Raw genomic sequence first — 15,742 nt, 5'->3', positions numbered from 1 at the left:
GTCTTTGCATTTCATCCATGTTGGGTGTTGGGCCTGATGCCTGACATGGAGTCCTGAATGAGTCTCTGCCATGCTTGCCACAGAATAATTTATCTGGATGTTGCTCCTGGCCTCCCTTCAGGGGTACACCAGGAGCAATGCCAGTCTGGATGCCAGAGCTCCAGAACGTGGTGAGCTCTGAAACAGCATGTATACCTGCAATTAAAGGGTGAAAATACTGTACGAGCATAAGACGATCCTGAAGGTGCCATACAGGGGAGCTGGGGGGAAATGTGGGTTTGGTGAGAGATGTATTCCAACACTGTAGGCATGGATGCATTACAAGCCACTGCAAGTCCTCTGAGATATATGCGGGGGACGGTGAGGCATTGTAAGCCAGATCCTGCCTCTCCAGAATGGTAAATCAGAAGTGGACTGATGGGTGTATCTACACTATCTGATGCCTTGCCACATGCAGAGCACGTATGGAGGATTGCCTTTGCATTGTGAAAGCCAGAAGCAATCCTCCTTCTTTGTTACATATATCTCTTTTTGTTGTTCTGTTACCCATCTGCCAGCATGAGTTACTGAGCTGCTCTTAACCAACCCAAGAACACATATCCAGCACTCAACTGGACAAGGAGGTGGTGTTGGCAGAGCTATTCCTAATGCCAAGTAGATTTGTGAAACTAATATTCACAGCTGAGCAGGTTCACCAAGATACAGTCACTCTAGGTTTACCTTGCAAATAGCATATATACACAGATCTGCATCTACCTTTGGCAAAGTTTGTATAGAACTCACACTCATCAAAATAAGGTTGGCCATAGTTTCGTTTTCTCGTGGAATGCTGACCCACTACTACTTAGGCAATAATGGTTGTTTTAAGTATCTTCTCAGTTTTCTGGAAGACTACAGGATCCATGTTTAAAAGTAGCATCATCCATTTCTCCTGCCAGACTCAAAACAGGAGACAGATGTGGAGCTGGCAACTTGAAACCCAGGAATTTGAAGTTAGATGTCTGGTCTCCCCTGTAGCCCAGACTAAGTTAACAGGGACAGTGCTGCACTACCAGGGGGAGAGGGCCTGTCTGCAGCAGCCTAAGGGGGTCAATATGAGCTGAACAGACCCTAAGCCCTGACCATCATCCCCAGCAGTATTAGGGAAGCATCATGGTTTGTTTCTAAGCAAGAGCTGTGTCATGAGAACAGGAAAAACAGTCATTTAACCAAGACCTGAATGCAACTTTAGGCTGCCTCTGTGGTGGGCTGGAGATGAAAAGAGGGCAAAGTCAAGAGAAGATGTTTCTTAACAATGGTTAGGGAGGTATCACTGTGCCATAGTTAGTGGGCTCTGAGGAAGAGACCTGACAAAACTTTTTAAGAAGTTAAGCAGGTAAGATAATCTAGTACCCACTTAATGTATTGGCCAAGACCTGCAGATGAAGACAAATGATGTAAGGGAAAGTTGTAAATGATGTTGTACAGATTTATAAAACTTTAGTATTTACCACACTAATATTTAAAGAAATGAATAGCATAGGTTTAAACATTAGCTTAAATTTGGTGGTTGCTCGTTTTTTAACTGATTTAATTTGGAGTCCTTCACGGAAGAAAGGGCTAGACTTCATGACATAAATGGCCTCTTCCAGATTTATAAGCCTACCAAACTGGTTTCTAAGACTCACAAGAAATCTTAGTCATGTAGTCTTAGTCTTCTTCAGTAGAGTTAAATACCAGTGGCTAAAAAATTGGGCAATAAGGATATCACAATCTTCTAAGACTGAATAACAAATCATCTTGAGATAAGCCTGTTTTGATGAAATATTATCTGATGTTCTACTCTGGATGAGGATAGGTTATTTTATGATCTGCTCCTGGATTTAAGGACATCTAGTTCCTCCATTCTATCTCATTCTTCCTGACAGGTTACAGCTATGTGGCTCTACCTGGCTGTCCTGGTGGGGCTTTACCTCCTTCGTCGCTGGTACCGGGAGAGACAGACGGTGGAGAGCCTGACGGAGAAATACGTCTTCATCACCGGCTGCGACACTGGCTTTGGGAACCAGCTGGCCAGGCAGCTGGATGCTCGGGGTCTGCGGGTGCTGGCTGCTTGCTTCACTCCGGAAGGGGCAGAGCGTCTGGAAAAAGTCACTTCTGACCGGTTAAAAACCACCCTGTTGGATGTCACCAGCACTGAGAGAGTGGCAGCAGCCGCTGAGTGGGTGAAAACATGCGTGGGGAACAAAGGTGGTTGACTCTCTCTATTTACTATCCAGAGTGCATTTTGTGGGTTGCAGAGCTGAAAACGCTTGTTTCAGGCCATCAGGTTTACCTGTCTAGGAGAAATAATACATTTTCTCATTATGTATTATTAATTTCATTAATTAAGTGGATTTATTAAGGCACACTATTGATTTATTAATCATTTAAATTGGAGTTGGGTACCCCAGTATATGCCTCTCAATTAGACAATGGAAAATAATTAATTTTAGTTTTTAGATTATCTTATGAATGTGAGTAGGTGTATTCTTTTTCTTTCTGTACATCATTTCTTTGCAAGACAAGCTATTTTTAATGGTGCGATTGCTACATCTTTCCTGTATTATTTCTTTATAGTTCTAAATGTATTGTGCTGTTGTATATAATGATGAGTTCATAAAATTAATAGAATAAATTGTATTTTTTAAGGCAAGAACAATCCAAGTCAGTTGCTTCATCCTACTGTGTAGCAATAGTAGTATAATATTATGTCTAGCCTTCTGTAGCAGGATACCATTTTTTGGTTACAGTATGTGGAAGCTGAAATTGTACATTTGAATTGAAGATATGTTAATTGTCAACATTAAATATTAGTTACAAAAGGAAGAAAAAGTAAAAATATGTCAGGGTAAGAGGGATAGCATGATTTGAAAGCATGACATTAACTGCCTCAGGGATGGGCTAACAATGAGATGATGCTCTAGACTGTTTTTCCCAACTTCTTTCTAGACCCAGCTTTTTATTTTCTTGGAAGATTGATTAGGTGAAGCTGGGCAACTAATTATAACCCAACTGACCAAAATAGGGCTTTTTATGCCCCTAAACTTGGAGATATTTTGGGTTAAAACAGCATTTCCCTAATCACACAGCTGACTAGATTTATGTGTTCTCATGTCCTATTAACATTGCCCAAAACCTGATGAAATGTATCATGGGAACACAGCCAATCTGAATGAAATATATATATAAAAAAAGAAACCCCTCATAGCACCAACAAAATAAGGTTCTAACTTCCCTGTGTTGGAAGCAGAGAAATGAAGGAGCTGGAGGAAAGTTTTAGAAATGAAGGACCTAGAGGGCAGGTTGAATCTCTTTTGTGCCCCCATAGTTACTCTACAATAATATAAATATATGCTAGATAATTAAAATGGCGTGTAACTGATCATGAGATTACAGGAAACAAACCATAAAGAGAAAAGGGCAGAAACAACAGGTTGTAAAAGTGGATCACACTTGTATCTCCTATTTTTCAATGTATCCTATGGGATATGGACAACATTCCACTTAAGGATTTAAGTTAAGAATGACTCAGCAAGGTGTCCAGAGTGTGCAAAACACATGAAAACAGAAAAGAGGGATTTTAAAGCCAAATGGGCATGATTTGCGACTGGCAGCCAAAAAATGCTAACAAAAGAAATGAAGAGAAAAGCACCTCAGCTGGCTCTTTACAACAGCTTGATCTGACACATTTGCAAATGAAGCATTTCATGGAATTTGAAGTATGCATTATCTAATAGCTCTATTACAAACAAAGCTATAGAGGTGAAATGATTATTGTGCCCACTTTAGGAGAAATCAGATTTTGACCCAGAGGGCTATTCCTTCTTACTGAACTGATGGCTTGCAAATCTTCAGCACTGAAGAATTAAGATCTGTTGGATTCTCTTACATCTTTTCGTTCATTATTCAGGGATGGGGAAGAGAAAAGCAGAGCCAATTAACCTCAGCTACAAAGCTGTGACCTGAAGTGAGTAGGAAAGTCATGGGGGTTCATGACTATAGGAGAAGTTGCGGGTTACAGCCCCTTCAAAGGCTGTTGGGTGGATAATACCACCACCTACAGTGATATGTAGATGGGAGAAAATACTAGTGATTATGTCTAAAAAATCTCTGCTGAAATTAGAGACTGGAAGGAATAACTTTGGGAGATATTTGGGTAAATCTGAGTACCTTGATTTCAGGAGAAAGGGTTGAATAAATGCTTCTACTGGGTGATGGCCTTACTGATGCTCTGTTCTTTGAGACTGTTTAAGCTGTTTAAGCTGTTCCCAGTTGTTACTGCCAGATTTATGAAGCTGTCCCATAGAATGGGTCCAGCACTCTGCGCTTGCAATTTACATCTTGTCTTTTTATATATGCTAGTTAAAGCTGGCATATATAAATTTGGACTCTGCCACTGGCCTTGCATACAGCATGCTGGTGTATGTTTCTGGGAGATGACAAGGGGAGAGGAGATACTGAGATGCCTCTGCTGGTGTAATCTTGGGCAGATTGACTGATTATGTGCCAAGAAGGGATGAAAAGAGGGCTTGACAAGTGAGAATAAGAGAGGATTTGTTGTTTATTCGTCTAGTTGCTTCCAACTCTTCGTGACTTCATGGACCAGCCCACGCCAGAGCTTCCTGTCGGTCGTCAACACCCCCAGCTCCCCCAGGAACGAGTCCGTCACCTCTAGAATATCATCCATTCATCTTGCCCTTGGTTGGCCCCTCTTCCTTTTGCCTTCCACTCTCCCTAGCATCAGCATCTTCTCCAGGGTGTCCTGTCTTCTCATTATGTGGCCAAAGTATTTCAGTTTGGCCTTTAATATCATTCCCTCAAGTGAGCAGTCTGGCTTTATTTCCTGGAGGATGGACTGGTTTGATCTTCTTGCAGTCCAAGGCACTCTCAGAATTTTCCTCCAACACCCCAGTTCAAAAGCATCGATCTTCCTTCGCTCAGCCTTCCTTATGGTCCAGCTCTCGCAGCCATATGTTACTACAGGGAACACCATTGCTTTAACTATGCGGGCCTTTGTTGTCAGTGTGATGTCTCTGCTCTTAATGATTTTATTGAGATTTGTCATTGCTCTTCTCCCAAGGATTAAGCGTCTTCTGATTTCCTGACTGCAGTCAGCATCTGCAGTAATCTTTGCACCTAGGAATACAAAGTCTTTCACTGCTTCTACATTTTCTCCCTCTATTTGCCAGTTATCAATCAAGCTGGTTGCCATAATCTTGGTTTTTTTGAGGTTTAGCTGCAAACCAACTTTTGCACTTTCTTCTTTCACCTTCATCATAAGGCTCCTCAGTTCCTCTTCACTTTCAGCCATCAAAGTGGTGTCATCTGCATATCTGAGATTGTTAATGTTTCTTCCAGAGATTTTAACTCCAGCCTTGGATTCCTCAAGCCCAGCTTGTCGCATGATGTGTTCTGCGTACAAGTTGAATAGGTAGGGTGAGAGTATACAGCCCTGCCGTACTCCTTTCCCAATCTTAAACCAGTCCGTTGTTCCGTGGTCTGTTCTTACTGTTGCTACTTGGTCGTTATACAGATTCTTCAGGAGGCATACAAGATGACTTGGTATCCCCATACCGCTAAGAACTTGCCACAATTTGTTATGGTCCACACAGTCAAAGGCTTTAGAATAGTCAATAAAACAGAAATAGATGTTTTTCTGAAACTCCCTGGCTTTTTCCATTATCCAGCGGATATTGGCAATTTGGTCTCTACTTCCTCTGCCTTTTCTAAACCCAGCTTGTACATCTGGCAATTCTCGCTCCATGAGTTGCTGAAGTCTACCTTGCAGAATCTTGAACATTACCTTACTGGCATGTGAAATGAGTGCCACTGTTCGATAGTTTGAACATTCTTTAGTGTTTCCTTTTTTTGGTATGGGGATATAAGTTGATTTTTTCCAATCTGATGGCCATTCTTGTGTTTTCCAAATTTGCTGGCATATAGCATGCATTACCTTGACAGCATCATCTTGCAAGATTTTGAACAGTTCAGCTGGGATGCTGTCGTCTCCTGCTGCCTTGTTATTAGCAATGCTTCTTAAGGCCCATTCAACCTCACTCTTCAGGATGTCTGGCTCTAGCTCACTGACCACACCGTCAAAGCTATCCCCGATATTGTTATCCTTCCTATACAGGTCTTCCGTATATTCTTGCCACCTTTTCTTGATCTCTTCTTCTTCTGTTAGGTCCTTGCCATCTTTCTTTTTGATCATACCCATTTTTGCCTGGAATTTACCTCCGATGTTTCTAATTTTCTGGAAGAGGTCTCTTGTCCTTCCTATTCTATTGTCTTCTTCCACTTCCGCGCATTGCTTGTTTAAAAATAATTCCTTATCTCTTCTGGCTAACCTCTGGAATTTTGCATTTAATTGGGCATATCTCCCCCTATCACTGTTGCCTTTTGCTTTCCTTCTTTCTTGGGCTACTTCTAGTGTCTCAGCAGACAACCACTTTGCCTTCTTGGTTTTCTCTTTCTTTGGGATGTATTTTGTTGCCGCCTCCTGAACAATGCTGCCAACTTCTGTCCATAGTTCTTCCGGGACCCTATCTACTAAGTCCAGTCCCTTAAATCTATTCTTCACCTCCACTGCATATTCCTTAGGAATATTAGTGAGCTCATATCTAGCTGATCTGTGGGTCTTCCCTAATCTCTTTAGTCTGATCCTAAATTGTGCAAGAAGAAGTTCGTGATCTGAACTACAGTCAGCTCCAGGCCTTGTTTTTACCGACTGTACAGATGTCCGCCACCTTTGGCTGCAAAGGATGTAATCAATCTGATTTCGGTGTCGTCCATCTGGTGAAGTCCATGTATAAAGCCGTCTCTTAGGTTGTTGGAAGAGAGTGTTTGTTATGCAGAGTGAGTTGTCTTGGCAAAATTCTATCAGCCTATGTCCTGCTTCGTTTTGTTCTCCCAGGCCATACTTACCTGTAATTCCAGGTGTCATTTGACTGCCCACCTTAGCATTCCAGTCTCCTGTGATGAAAATAACATCTCTTTTAGGCATGTTGTCCAGTAGGTGCTGCAGATCCTCATAGAACTGCTCTACTTCAGCTTCTTCAGCATCTGTGGTTGGGGCATATATTTGGATCACTGTGATGTTAGATGGCTTGTCCTGAATTCGAATTGAGATCATTCTTTCGTTTTTTGGGTTGTATCCAAGCACTGCTTTAGTCACTTTACTATTAATTATGAAGGCTACTCCATTTCTTCTGTGGTCCTCTTGTCCACAGTAGTAGATCTGGTTGTCATTTGATGTGAAGTGGCCCATTCCAGTCCATTTCAGTTTATCTGACGCCCAAAATGTCTATCTTTAATCTTGACATCTCACCAATAAGCACATCCAATTTGCTCTGGCTCATAGATCTGACATTCCAGGTTCCAATGGTGTGTTGATCCTTAGAACATCAGATTCGCCGTTCACCACCAGCACCGTCTATCTTGTGTTTTCATCCTTCCTTCAGTTCTAAACATCTTGGTCATCCTGACAATTTTCTTTTTGCTCTGTGGGTGGCCTGATGAATTCCAGGCAAATCCATACCAAAGCAGTGACCTGTTTGGGGTGAGGAAGCCCACCAGGTGAACATTCCTGCAGCCTGGATGGATGAGTTGGTTGAATTTGACCTGACTCAGCTTTGTCCATCTCAGTGCTCCACCTGAACCAGGTTCAAGAAACAAACCTTTTCATATAACACACTATAACCAAACAAATAAACAATGCTATTTTTAATCTAATAGACCAATATACTAATCTAGTCTAACGTATTGTACAAAGCCAGCCAACAGGTCAAGCGAGAGAGTTTCCATCACCTGTAAGAATTCCATTTCCTTTGCAAAGAGATCCATTTCCTCTAACACCACTTTTGGTACATTTCCTGTTAACAGTGCCCACCCCCATCCGACTGAGCTGGGCAAATTCAGTGACATTTGGAGAGTTCTGTTTAGCTCCGTGGGGACTTGTGGGTGGGAGGGTTAAGAGGAGAAATATGTGCCTTAAGCCTTGCAGAAGTGGAAAGAGCCGATTTCAGCTGTTTTAAAAAGCCCAATCCACAAAGATTTGGGGTTAATTTTCCAGTTTTAGAGGGCCCTAGGAGGCTTTTTTTTTTTTTTGGTTTGCTTCTGGGTGCAATTCAAGGTGCTGTTTTTGACCTTCAAAGCCCTACATGGCATGGGCCAGGATATTTGAGGGACCGCCTCTCCTGGTTACTCCTACAGTACCTGTCCCACCAAGTCAGGCAGGAGGGGTATGCTGCAGGTCCCATCTCCAAAGGAGCAACATCTGGCAGGACCCAGGCAGCGTGCCTTTCCTGCTATGGCCCCTGCCCCCTGGAACATCAGTCCCGCCAAGGTGAGGTTAGCCCCATCTCCGTTAGCCTTCCGGAAGGCCATAAAACAGGGTTTTTTCCATCAGCATTGGGGATCCCATGGGGACCCTGCAAGGTGGCTGCGTGAGATTACGTGATGTTTGTTCTCCCACAATATTGGGTTTTTTATATGATTATTTATGTTTGACTGTCTTTAGATTGTTATGTAGCTTTTAACTGTTGCTATGTTTGTACACTGCCCAGAGTCATGTCTTTGTGAGATGGGTAGCAATATAAATATAAATAAATAAATAAAGGTACAATAAGCCTCTGCAGGGCTTTAGAGAGCTAGTATGATGTAGTGATTAAGCACCAGGCTAGAAACCTACTTCTAGTCCAACCTTAGGCAGTCTCTCTCTCTCAGCCCTAAGAAGGAGGCAATGGCAAACCACTTCTAAAAACCTTGTCAAGAAAATTGCAGGGACTTGTCCAGGCAGTCTGTGAGAATCAGACACAATTGAACAAATTAAAAAAAAAGCCTCTGCAGGGCTTTAGAAACCTATTTTGTCCTTTAACACCCCCCCACAAGCCTGTTTATTATTGCCTGACTCACTCTGGTGTCAAGTTGTCATCCCCAGCCCTGCCTCCTGTACCCAGAAAAGTTACTGACATTTCTTTGCTTAGTAATTTGTATAAATTATTAGCCACCTAAACACTAGTATTAGTCTTTAATAATTCCATAAATTATGGTAATGCTACCATAAATTCAATTCAAATAGGAATAACAAAAAACACTGTAAATTTTCTGCATTGGATAGTTTTGTCATAAAGTGTTATTCTTCTTTTTTCCTATCTAAGAAAGCAATAAATCCTTCGATATTTAAATAAAAGTGCCTATGCCACCATAAATATTTCATTAAAATATACAGTAGTAAAAGAGCCTCGTGTGGCGCAGAGTGGTAGGCGGCAGTATTGCAACCGAAACTCTCCCCATGACCCAAGTTCGATCCCAGTGGAAGCTGCATTCTCTCTCAGGTAGCCGACTCAGGTCGACTCCGTCTTCCATCCTTCCGAGGTCGGTAAAACGAGTACCCACCTTGTGGGGAAGGTGACGACTGGGGAAGGCAATGGCAAACCACCCCGCTATAGTCTGCCAAGAAGACATCGCGAAAGCGGCATCCCCCCAAAGGGTCAGACGTGACTCGGTGCTTGCACAGGGGACCTTTCACCTTTTACATACAGTAGTAAAAACAGTTTGTTGTTTATTTGTTTAGTGACTTCATGGATCAGCCCACGCCAGAGCTTCCTGTCAGTCGTCACCACCCCCAGCTCCCCCAAGGATGAGTCCGTCACCTCTAGAATGTCATCCATCCCTCTTGCCCTTGGTCGGCCCCTCTTCCTTTTGCCTTCAGTATTATTATGCAAAGCTTTTCCAATATACTGTATTGTATCTTTAGATCCAGTAATCTAAATTACCAATGCAAGTTCTCTATGCTTTTTTGTTTTTTCTATGTACACCTATTTTATTCATTCAGGGCCATTTCCCAGGGGAAATGCATTCTGAATGTTAATGGTTTTGAGAACAGTTATTTTGAGTACTCCGTGTTTTGAACAAGTTTGTTTGTTTGTCTGTTTGTTTATTAATCAAATTTATCTCATCTCCCAAAAGAGACTCTGAGAGGTTTACAATAAAACATAAATAGAAAAATATAAATATTTTTAGAATATAAAGTTATAATATAAATATTGTTATAATATAAAGTTACCTAAATACCACTTTTTTTTCCCTCCCAGGACTTTGGGGGCTAGTAAACAACGCAGGCATTAATCATCCAGTTGCTCCCAATGAGTGGCTGACCAAGGAGGACTTTGCCAAGGTGCTGAACGTCAACCTGCTTGGGCTGATTGACGTGACGCTGCACATGCTGCCCCTGGTGAGGAGAGCCAGAGGGAGGGTGGTCAACTTGTCCAGTGTGGTGGGAAGACTGCCAGTCCCCGGAGGTGGGTATTGCCTATCCAAGTTTGCTGTGGAAGCCTTCTCAGACACTCTGAGGTAAAATGCAAACTTAGTAGCTATTTTACTTGTTTAGGAGCAAATGTTTTTCCCCCCACTACATTTGAGGCACTTAGTCTTTCTGGCCTGCATTTAGTGGGAACAAGTTTGAGATAGACCCTTGGCCCATCTGGTGCAGTCCTGCCTTACACTCTGACTACCAGCAGCCAGGGCTGCAACTGGGGGGCGGGGGTGCAAGTGGGGCATGTGCCCCGGGCGCCGCGCCTGGGGGGGGCGCCAAAATGAGAGCGGGGGGGTGCCAAAATGGGCATGGAATCCATGTTTGCCCCCGGTGACACAGACCCTAGTTGCAGGCCTGCCAGCAGCTCTCAAAACATTCAAGCAGTTGCATATGCACAGTTAAGAGAAAGATTCATGGTAGATAACAGGACATTTCGCATTGATCATCACAAGACAGAATTTGAAATTGAACTATGTACAAATTATGAACATGTAATTGCTAAAATGTAAAAACTTTTGTTGAAATTTGAAATGGAAGAAGAACATGTGAAGGAGCGTATGATAAAATGGGCCAAGAACTTTGGACTGATGGAACAATGGGAAAATATGTAGCTGAAAGGACTGAAATTTACCTTATGTTACAAGTTAAAAGAGAATTTTTATGAAAGGATGTACTGTTGGTATATATCTCCAGAAAAATTAACTAGAATGGATAAAGGTACTTGAAATCTATGGTGGAAATGTGGAAAACATGAAATGTCAATTTATCATGCCTGGTGGACTTACAAAAAAGCCAGAAAATTTTGGTTCAAATACACACAGTGATACAAAGAATTTTAAAGATTAATATTCAATTGAAACCATAACTTTTTCTTGTTGGGACTAATGGATAGACAATTAGAAAAGAGTTATGGAAGATAGTTTTTATATATGATAACTGCTATGAGATTATTATATGCACAAAGATGGAAAGACTCTGAAATATCCACAGTGGAGGAATGGCTGGTGAAGATGACAGAATTAGGTATACTGTGGGAAGGTAGAAATTATGACATTTGCAATCCTATATGCATGTTTCTCAGATGAAAGAAGTGGGATTTCCATCTCATCTTCCCCTTCCCCTTCCCTCTTTCTTTCTTTCATTGGAAGGAAATCTTATCAGGTCTGTTCAGAGCCAGGAATGAAAGTTCTTAGGCAATTGCTTGAACAGAGATAAGTTTTATTGTCTGATAGCATGAAGTACAAAGGAATCAGCTGTCGGAGCTGGCCATGCTTGTATTTTCCCCACAAGCTCTTTATACAGGGGAGCTTGGCCATTGTTAGTGCAAAAGTGTTCCCGCCCTCTAGGAACTTCTGAGAAGGCGCACTTAGCCGGTTGCTTGGCAGGGGGCGCTCTCTAGGAATTCTAGGAAAGTGCAGTTTACCGGAGTTCAGAGAGGAGGCGCTCCGTGGTCAGGCTCCCCGCCCTTTGTGCCTCTGTTCTGGTGGTCCGGGTTCCCTGTGGGGCCGTGGCTTTGTCTACTAGCCTGGAATGTTCACCTTGGGAGGGATCTTTTGTGATTGGATTGTGGAGATCTGTTTGGCTGGGGGAGAAGGTCTACCTGGATGGGCTCTGCTAATCCCTGTGAAGGAGCAACCTTTTGTCTCACAAGGTCTCTGATTAAGTCTGAAGGGAATCTTTTGTCTAAACAGTTGGGGTTTCCTGTCACATTTTGGTCTCTTGCATCCTCTTTGTATGGACCCATTCCATTTTGTAACTTTTAACCTTTTTTTCCTTCCTTCCTTCCTTTCCTACTGCTCATTCAAGAGCTCAAGGCAGAGTACATATTGCTTCATCCTCCTATTTTTCCCACAACAACAACCTTGGCTCGTAGGTTGGGTGAAACCAGTTTAGTGGCCTTCTAGAACCACTGAAATGGAGCAGAGCTTGTAACACAGTGGAGAAGCTGGCACAGAAAATTATCTTAGATAGTTTCAGTGAGCATGCCAGAGAAACACAGATTATTGATCTTACACACTCAGCCCTCCCAAGCATAAAGAATCACATGCTTAGATTAGGTTAAGAAGTAAAAGAATTTCTTACTAACTTTATTGTTGCTTCTGCTACATCCATCTTGGTGGAAAAGATGAAGTTCCTTTGTTCTTCTTTTCTTTCTAAATACTTAGTTTGCCCTAAACCCTCAGCCCTATTTGCTGCCAAGTGCTGTGTGGAAGAAAGGGGCAGAATCCTTCATCAAGGCCCGAGCACATGGCCCTGATGAACGGTGAGCAGAGCAGCATGCTTGCTTCTCCCTGGGTGGAAGAAGGAGGGAAAAAAAGAGACAGGAAGTGGGAGTGGCAACAAACAGCTTCCTCAGAGTTGCATTGTGGGACAACTCAATTTACATGCTAATTCACATGCTAATGAGGCATGCTGGATTTGCCAGGACTTCCAATATTGGGTAGGCTGGGTAAGAGGGAATAAGCAACCTTAATCACTCCACCTCACTGGGTCTCCATGTGCAAAGGCTCCAATCCTTTTGTTCCAATACAGGCGAGAGCTTTCTCCTTTTGGAATCCGAACCAGCATCATTGAGCCTGGGGGCTTTGCCACATATATGCTCAATGACCCAGAAAAGCACTTACAGGATGTGTTCAACCAAATACCTCCGCACGTCAAAGAATGTTATGGACAACTATATTTGGATGCCTGTGAGTAAAAGGAGAACCATAGAAGGGATTTTTTCTGTGTATGAGTTATCCAGAAGCAGCAGGGGGAGGAACCAAAAAGGTTACCAAAACCATCACAAGACATTTTGCTGCTTGAAGTAAATCTGCAAGGGTTGCCCTTCATCCCCTCACTGGTGGTCAAGATGCAAACTAGCCAAGTTATTTTCCCACATCAGGTAGAAAATCCCATGTTTCTCCATCTTGGGATAGTACAAATAAAATAACACAGTAAATAATTAATCATTTGCTACCTTTCATGGTGCTTAATGCATCCTGCTTGAAGCAGCTACCTCAGTTTACCTCATGACAGGGCTGACACTTGGGTTGAGAGTCCCCACCAATCTTATAGTCCAGTGTTTCTCAACCTCATCAACTTTAAGACGTGTGGACTACAACTCCCAAAATTTCCCCAGCCAGCATGGGAGTTGAAGTCCACATGTTTTAAAGTTGATGAGATTGAGAAACACTGCCATAGCCATTCCCCTTTTGAAGCATCATAAATATTTCCAGCTACCTGTTTGGGTTGAGTACCGGGGAGAGCTTCTCTGTTGCTCTTCATTGTTTGCACAAAACAAGGCTACCTATCCCCCACTGTGCCCTTCTTCAAGAACAGAGTGTTGGAATCCTCATAGTTTTTTCTATATAAAATATAAAACTACTATAGGTAGGTAATCCATTGACTGATTTTTCCTTTGCTTCCTTTTTCTTAGATTACAGATTTATTTGTAGCTTGGTGAAAAAAAGCAGCAAGAACCTCTGCTTGGTTACCGATTGCATAGAACATGCTTTGACATCCCACCATCCTCGTACTCGCTACTCTGCTGGCTGGGAAGCAAAACTCTTCTTCCTGCCTGTCTCTTATTTGCCAGCTGCAGTAACAGATTACATATTGGGCTGCCTTTTTCCAAAGCCTGCACAAGCAGTGTAGATTCCATTACAAAAAAAGTATTACAGTTGTCCAAATGTGCAAACAAACTAATTTCAATTATAGTGAAAACTGGTAAGACCGTTTCACCAATACAGGAATAATACATACTTCCAACTGATTGTTCAAGAGCTTAAAAGTCTTCAATCTTTGAAGTAAAGGAGCAGAAAGATTTGCAAAAAGTTATGTTTGTTTATTCCTTGTAAAACCAGAGGCCAGGAAGCCATCTATCTCGTATGCTGTCATTTGGATTTCTGGACAGAGTGGTTGTTGGAATAGATGGCCTGAATGGCCCATGTGATTCTAGGAAGTGAGGTACATTTGCAAACATGCCAGACTAGTACATGGGATGATCATCAACAAGGCCATGAACAGCCTGAGAAAACAAGCCCATTTACCCAGAGGCCAAGTGGGTATGTAGTGAGATAAAATATTTGAACTGATCAAGCAGGAAAGCATGGGGCAGGCAGAGGCTGCATGACAGCAGTTTAATGGCTAAATTAGTCTCCCAAACCATTTGGGCTGCAGTCTATTTTACAGCTCTGAATGACCTTGGCAAAATTTTCTTCCCCTTCCCTTCAGTTTCTTTATTTTTCTGGGAATACCGCAGACCTAATTGGGAGGCTGAGGTGGGATAAACCACATTACAGGTAGTCTTTGATTAACAACCACAATTGGGACTGGAATGCTGGTCATTGAGCAAAGTGATCGTTAAGCAGGATGCCCATGTGACTGCTTCGCTCAGTGACCGCAATCCCAGCACTCCCAGTTGCAGTCATTAAGCAATCTCCCGGGTCGTTAAGCGGACAGAGCAAAAGTGCTGTCTGCTGAAGTCAGCCATCAACAGGCACATAGAGGTAAACAACATTTACATACCATTCAAAAGAGACAACAAAAAAGCTAAAAAGGAAACAAAAAGACCTCCTTGCCAGCAGTCAACACCCAGATAAGCAAAGATTAACACCAGGATTAACAACAGATGAACAATCAAGCAGAATACAATACCCTAATCAAGGAATGACCAATTCAGTCAAACAATCAAGCAGTAAACAACAGCCTAATTAAGGAAAGAACAACCCCCCCCCAACACTGTCAGGGCAAGCTACTGTATATAAACAGAGAGCAAACCCCACTTCCTTCTAGCACTGAAGATGTTGCCTAGTCAGGCAACAAAATGTCTGCAAGAAAACAACAAGGCTCAGAGAGTACCAAGGATTCCACAGTTCAACGCTGAGCTACAGATATTCTCTTTGATTAATATCTTGCTTAACGACTACAGGTGATTTGCTTAACAACCAGGGCAAAAACGGTCATAAAATTGAGTGTGGTCATGTGATGCCTCACTTAACTACCACACTGCTTAACAATGAATTTTCCAGTCCCTATTGTGGTCGTAAATTGAGGACTATCTAATTGTTTTCTCATCTTCTGATGCAACCTGGATCAAGAGTGTTACCTCTTCTTTTTAGAAATGCTTTATTGAAGTCATCCATACTCCCTGTGGCAAGAAGGGTTTTGTTTTACATAAACTTTTGCTAGCTGAGAGAATATAAACAATATAAACAATAAGTGTGCTTAATTGGAAGGATGAATAATTGCAACAGAATGCCAGATAAATTCTGAAACCCCTTGTAGGGATGATCTTCAGCATAGGCCATTTTAGGAACAGTTGTTATGCATTAATCAGGATAAACTGGAGGATTGTTGCTGTTGCCTTTGAAAAGAATAGAGCTATGTGAGATTCTGTTTTGTATTTCCATCATAGAATATTAC

General features: G+C 42.2%; 2 protein-coding genes across 4 annotated transcripts in view; both read left to right on the top strand.

The window, feature by feature from the left end:
- Positions 1–15,742, top strand: part of NACA (nascent polypeptide associated complex subunit alpha) — a 94,196-nt gene that overhangs the window by 16,790 nt on the left and 61,664 nt on the right. The gene's annotated exons all lie outside the window — the stretch shown is intronic.
- LOC134490582 (retinol dehydrogenase 16-like) lies at positions 1,910–14,109 on the top strand. Its single transcript, XM_063293723.1, has 4 exons — positions 1,910–2,229; positions 10,116–10,374; positions 12,869–13,026; positions 13,755–14,109. Exons 1-4 carry the CDS (start codon positions 1,917–1,919, stop codon positions 13,970–13,972), a joined length of 948 nt encoding a protein of 315 aa, XP_063149793.1. The 5' UTR covers positions 1,910–1,916; the 3' UTR covers positions 13,973–14,109.

The sequence above is a fragment of the Candoia aspera genome, chromosome 2 (assembly GCF_035149785.1).
Source record: "Candoia aspera isolate rCanAsp1 chromosome 2, rCanAsp1.hap2, whole genome shotgun sequence".
Classification (NCBI taxonomy): Eukaryota; Metazoa; Chordata; class Lepidosauria; order Squamata; family Boidae; genus Candoia; species Candoia aspera.
The sequence above is the reverse complement of the archived record's forward strand: the minus strand, read 5'-3'. Positions and strand labels throughout refer to the sequence as shown.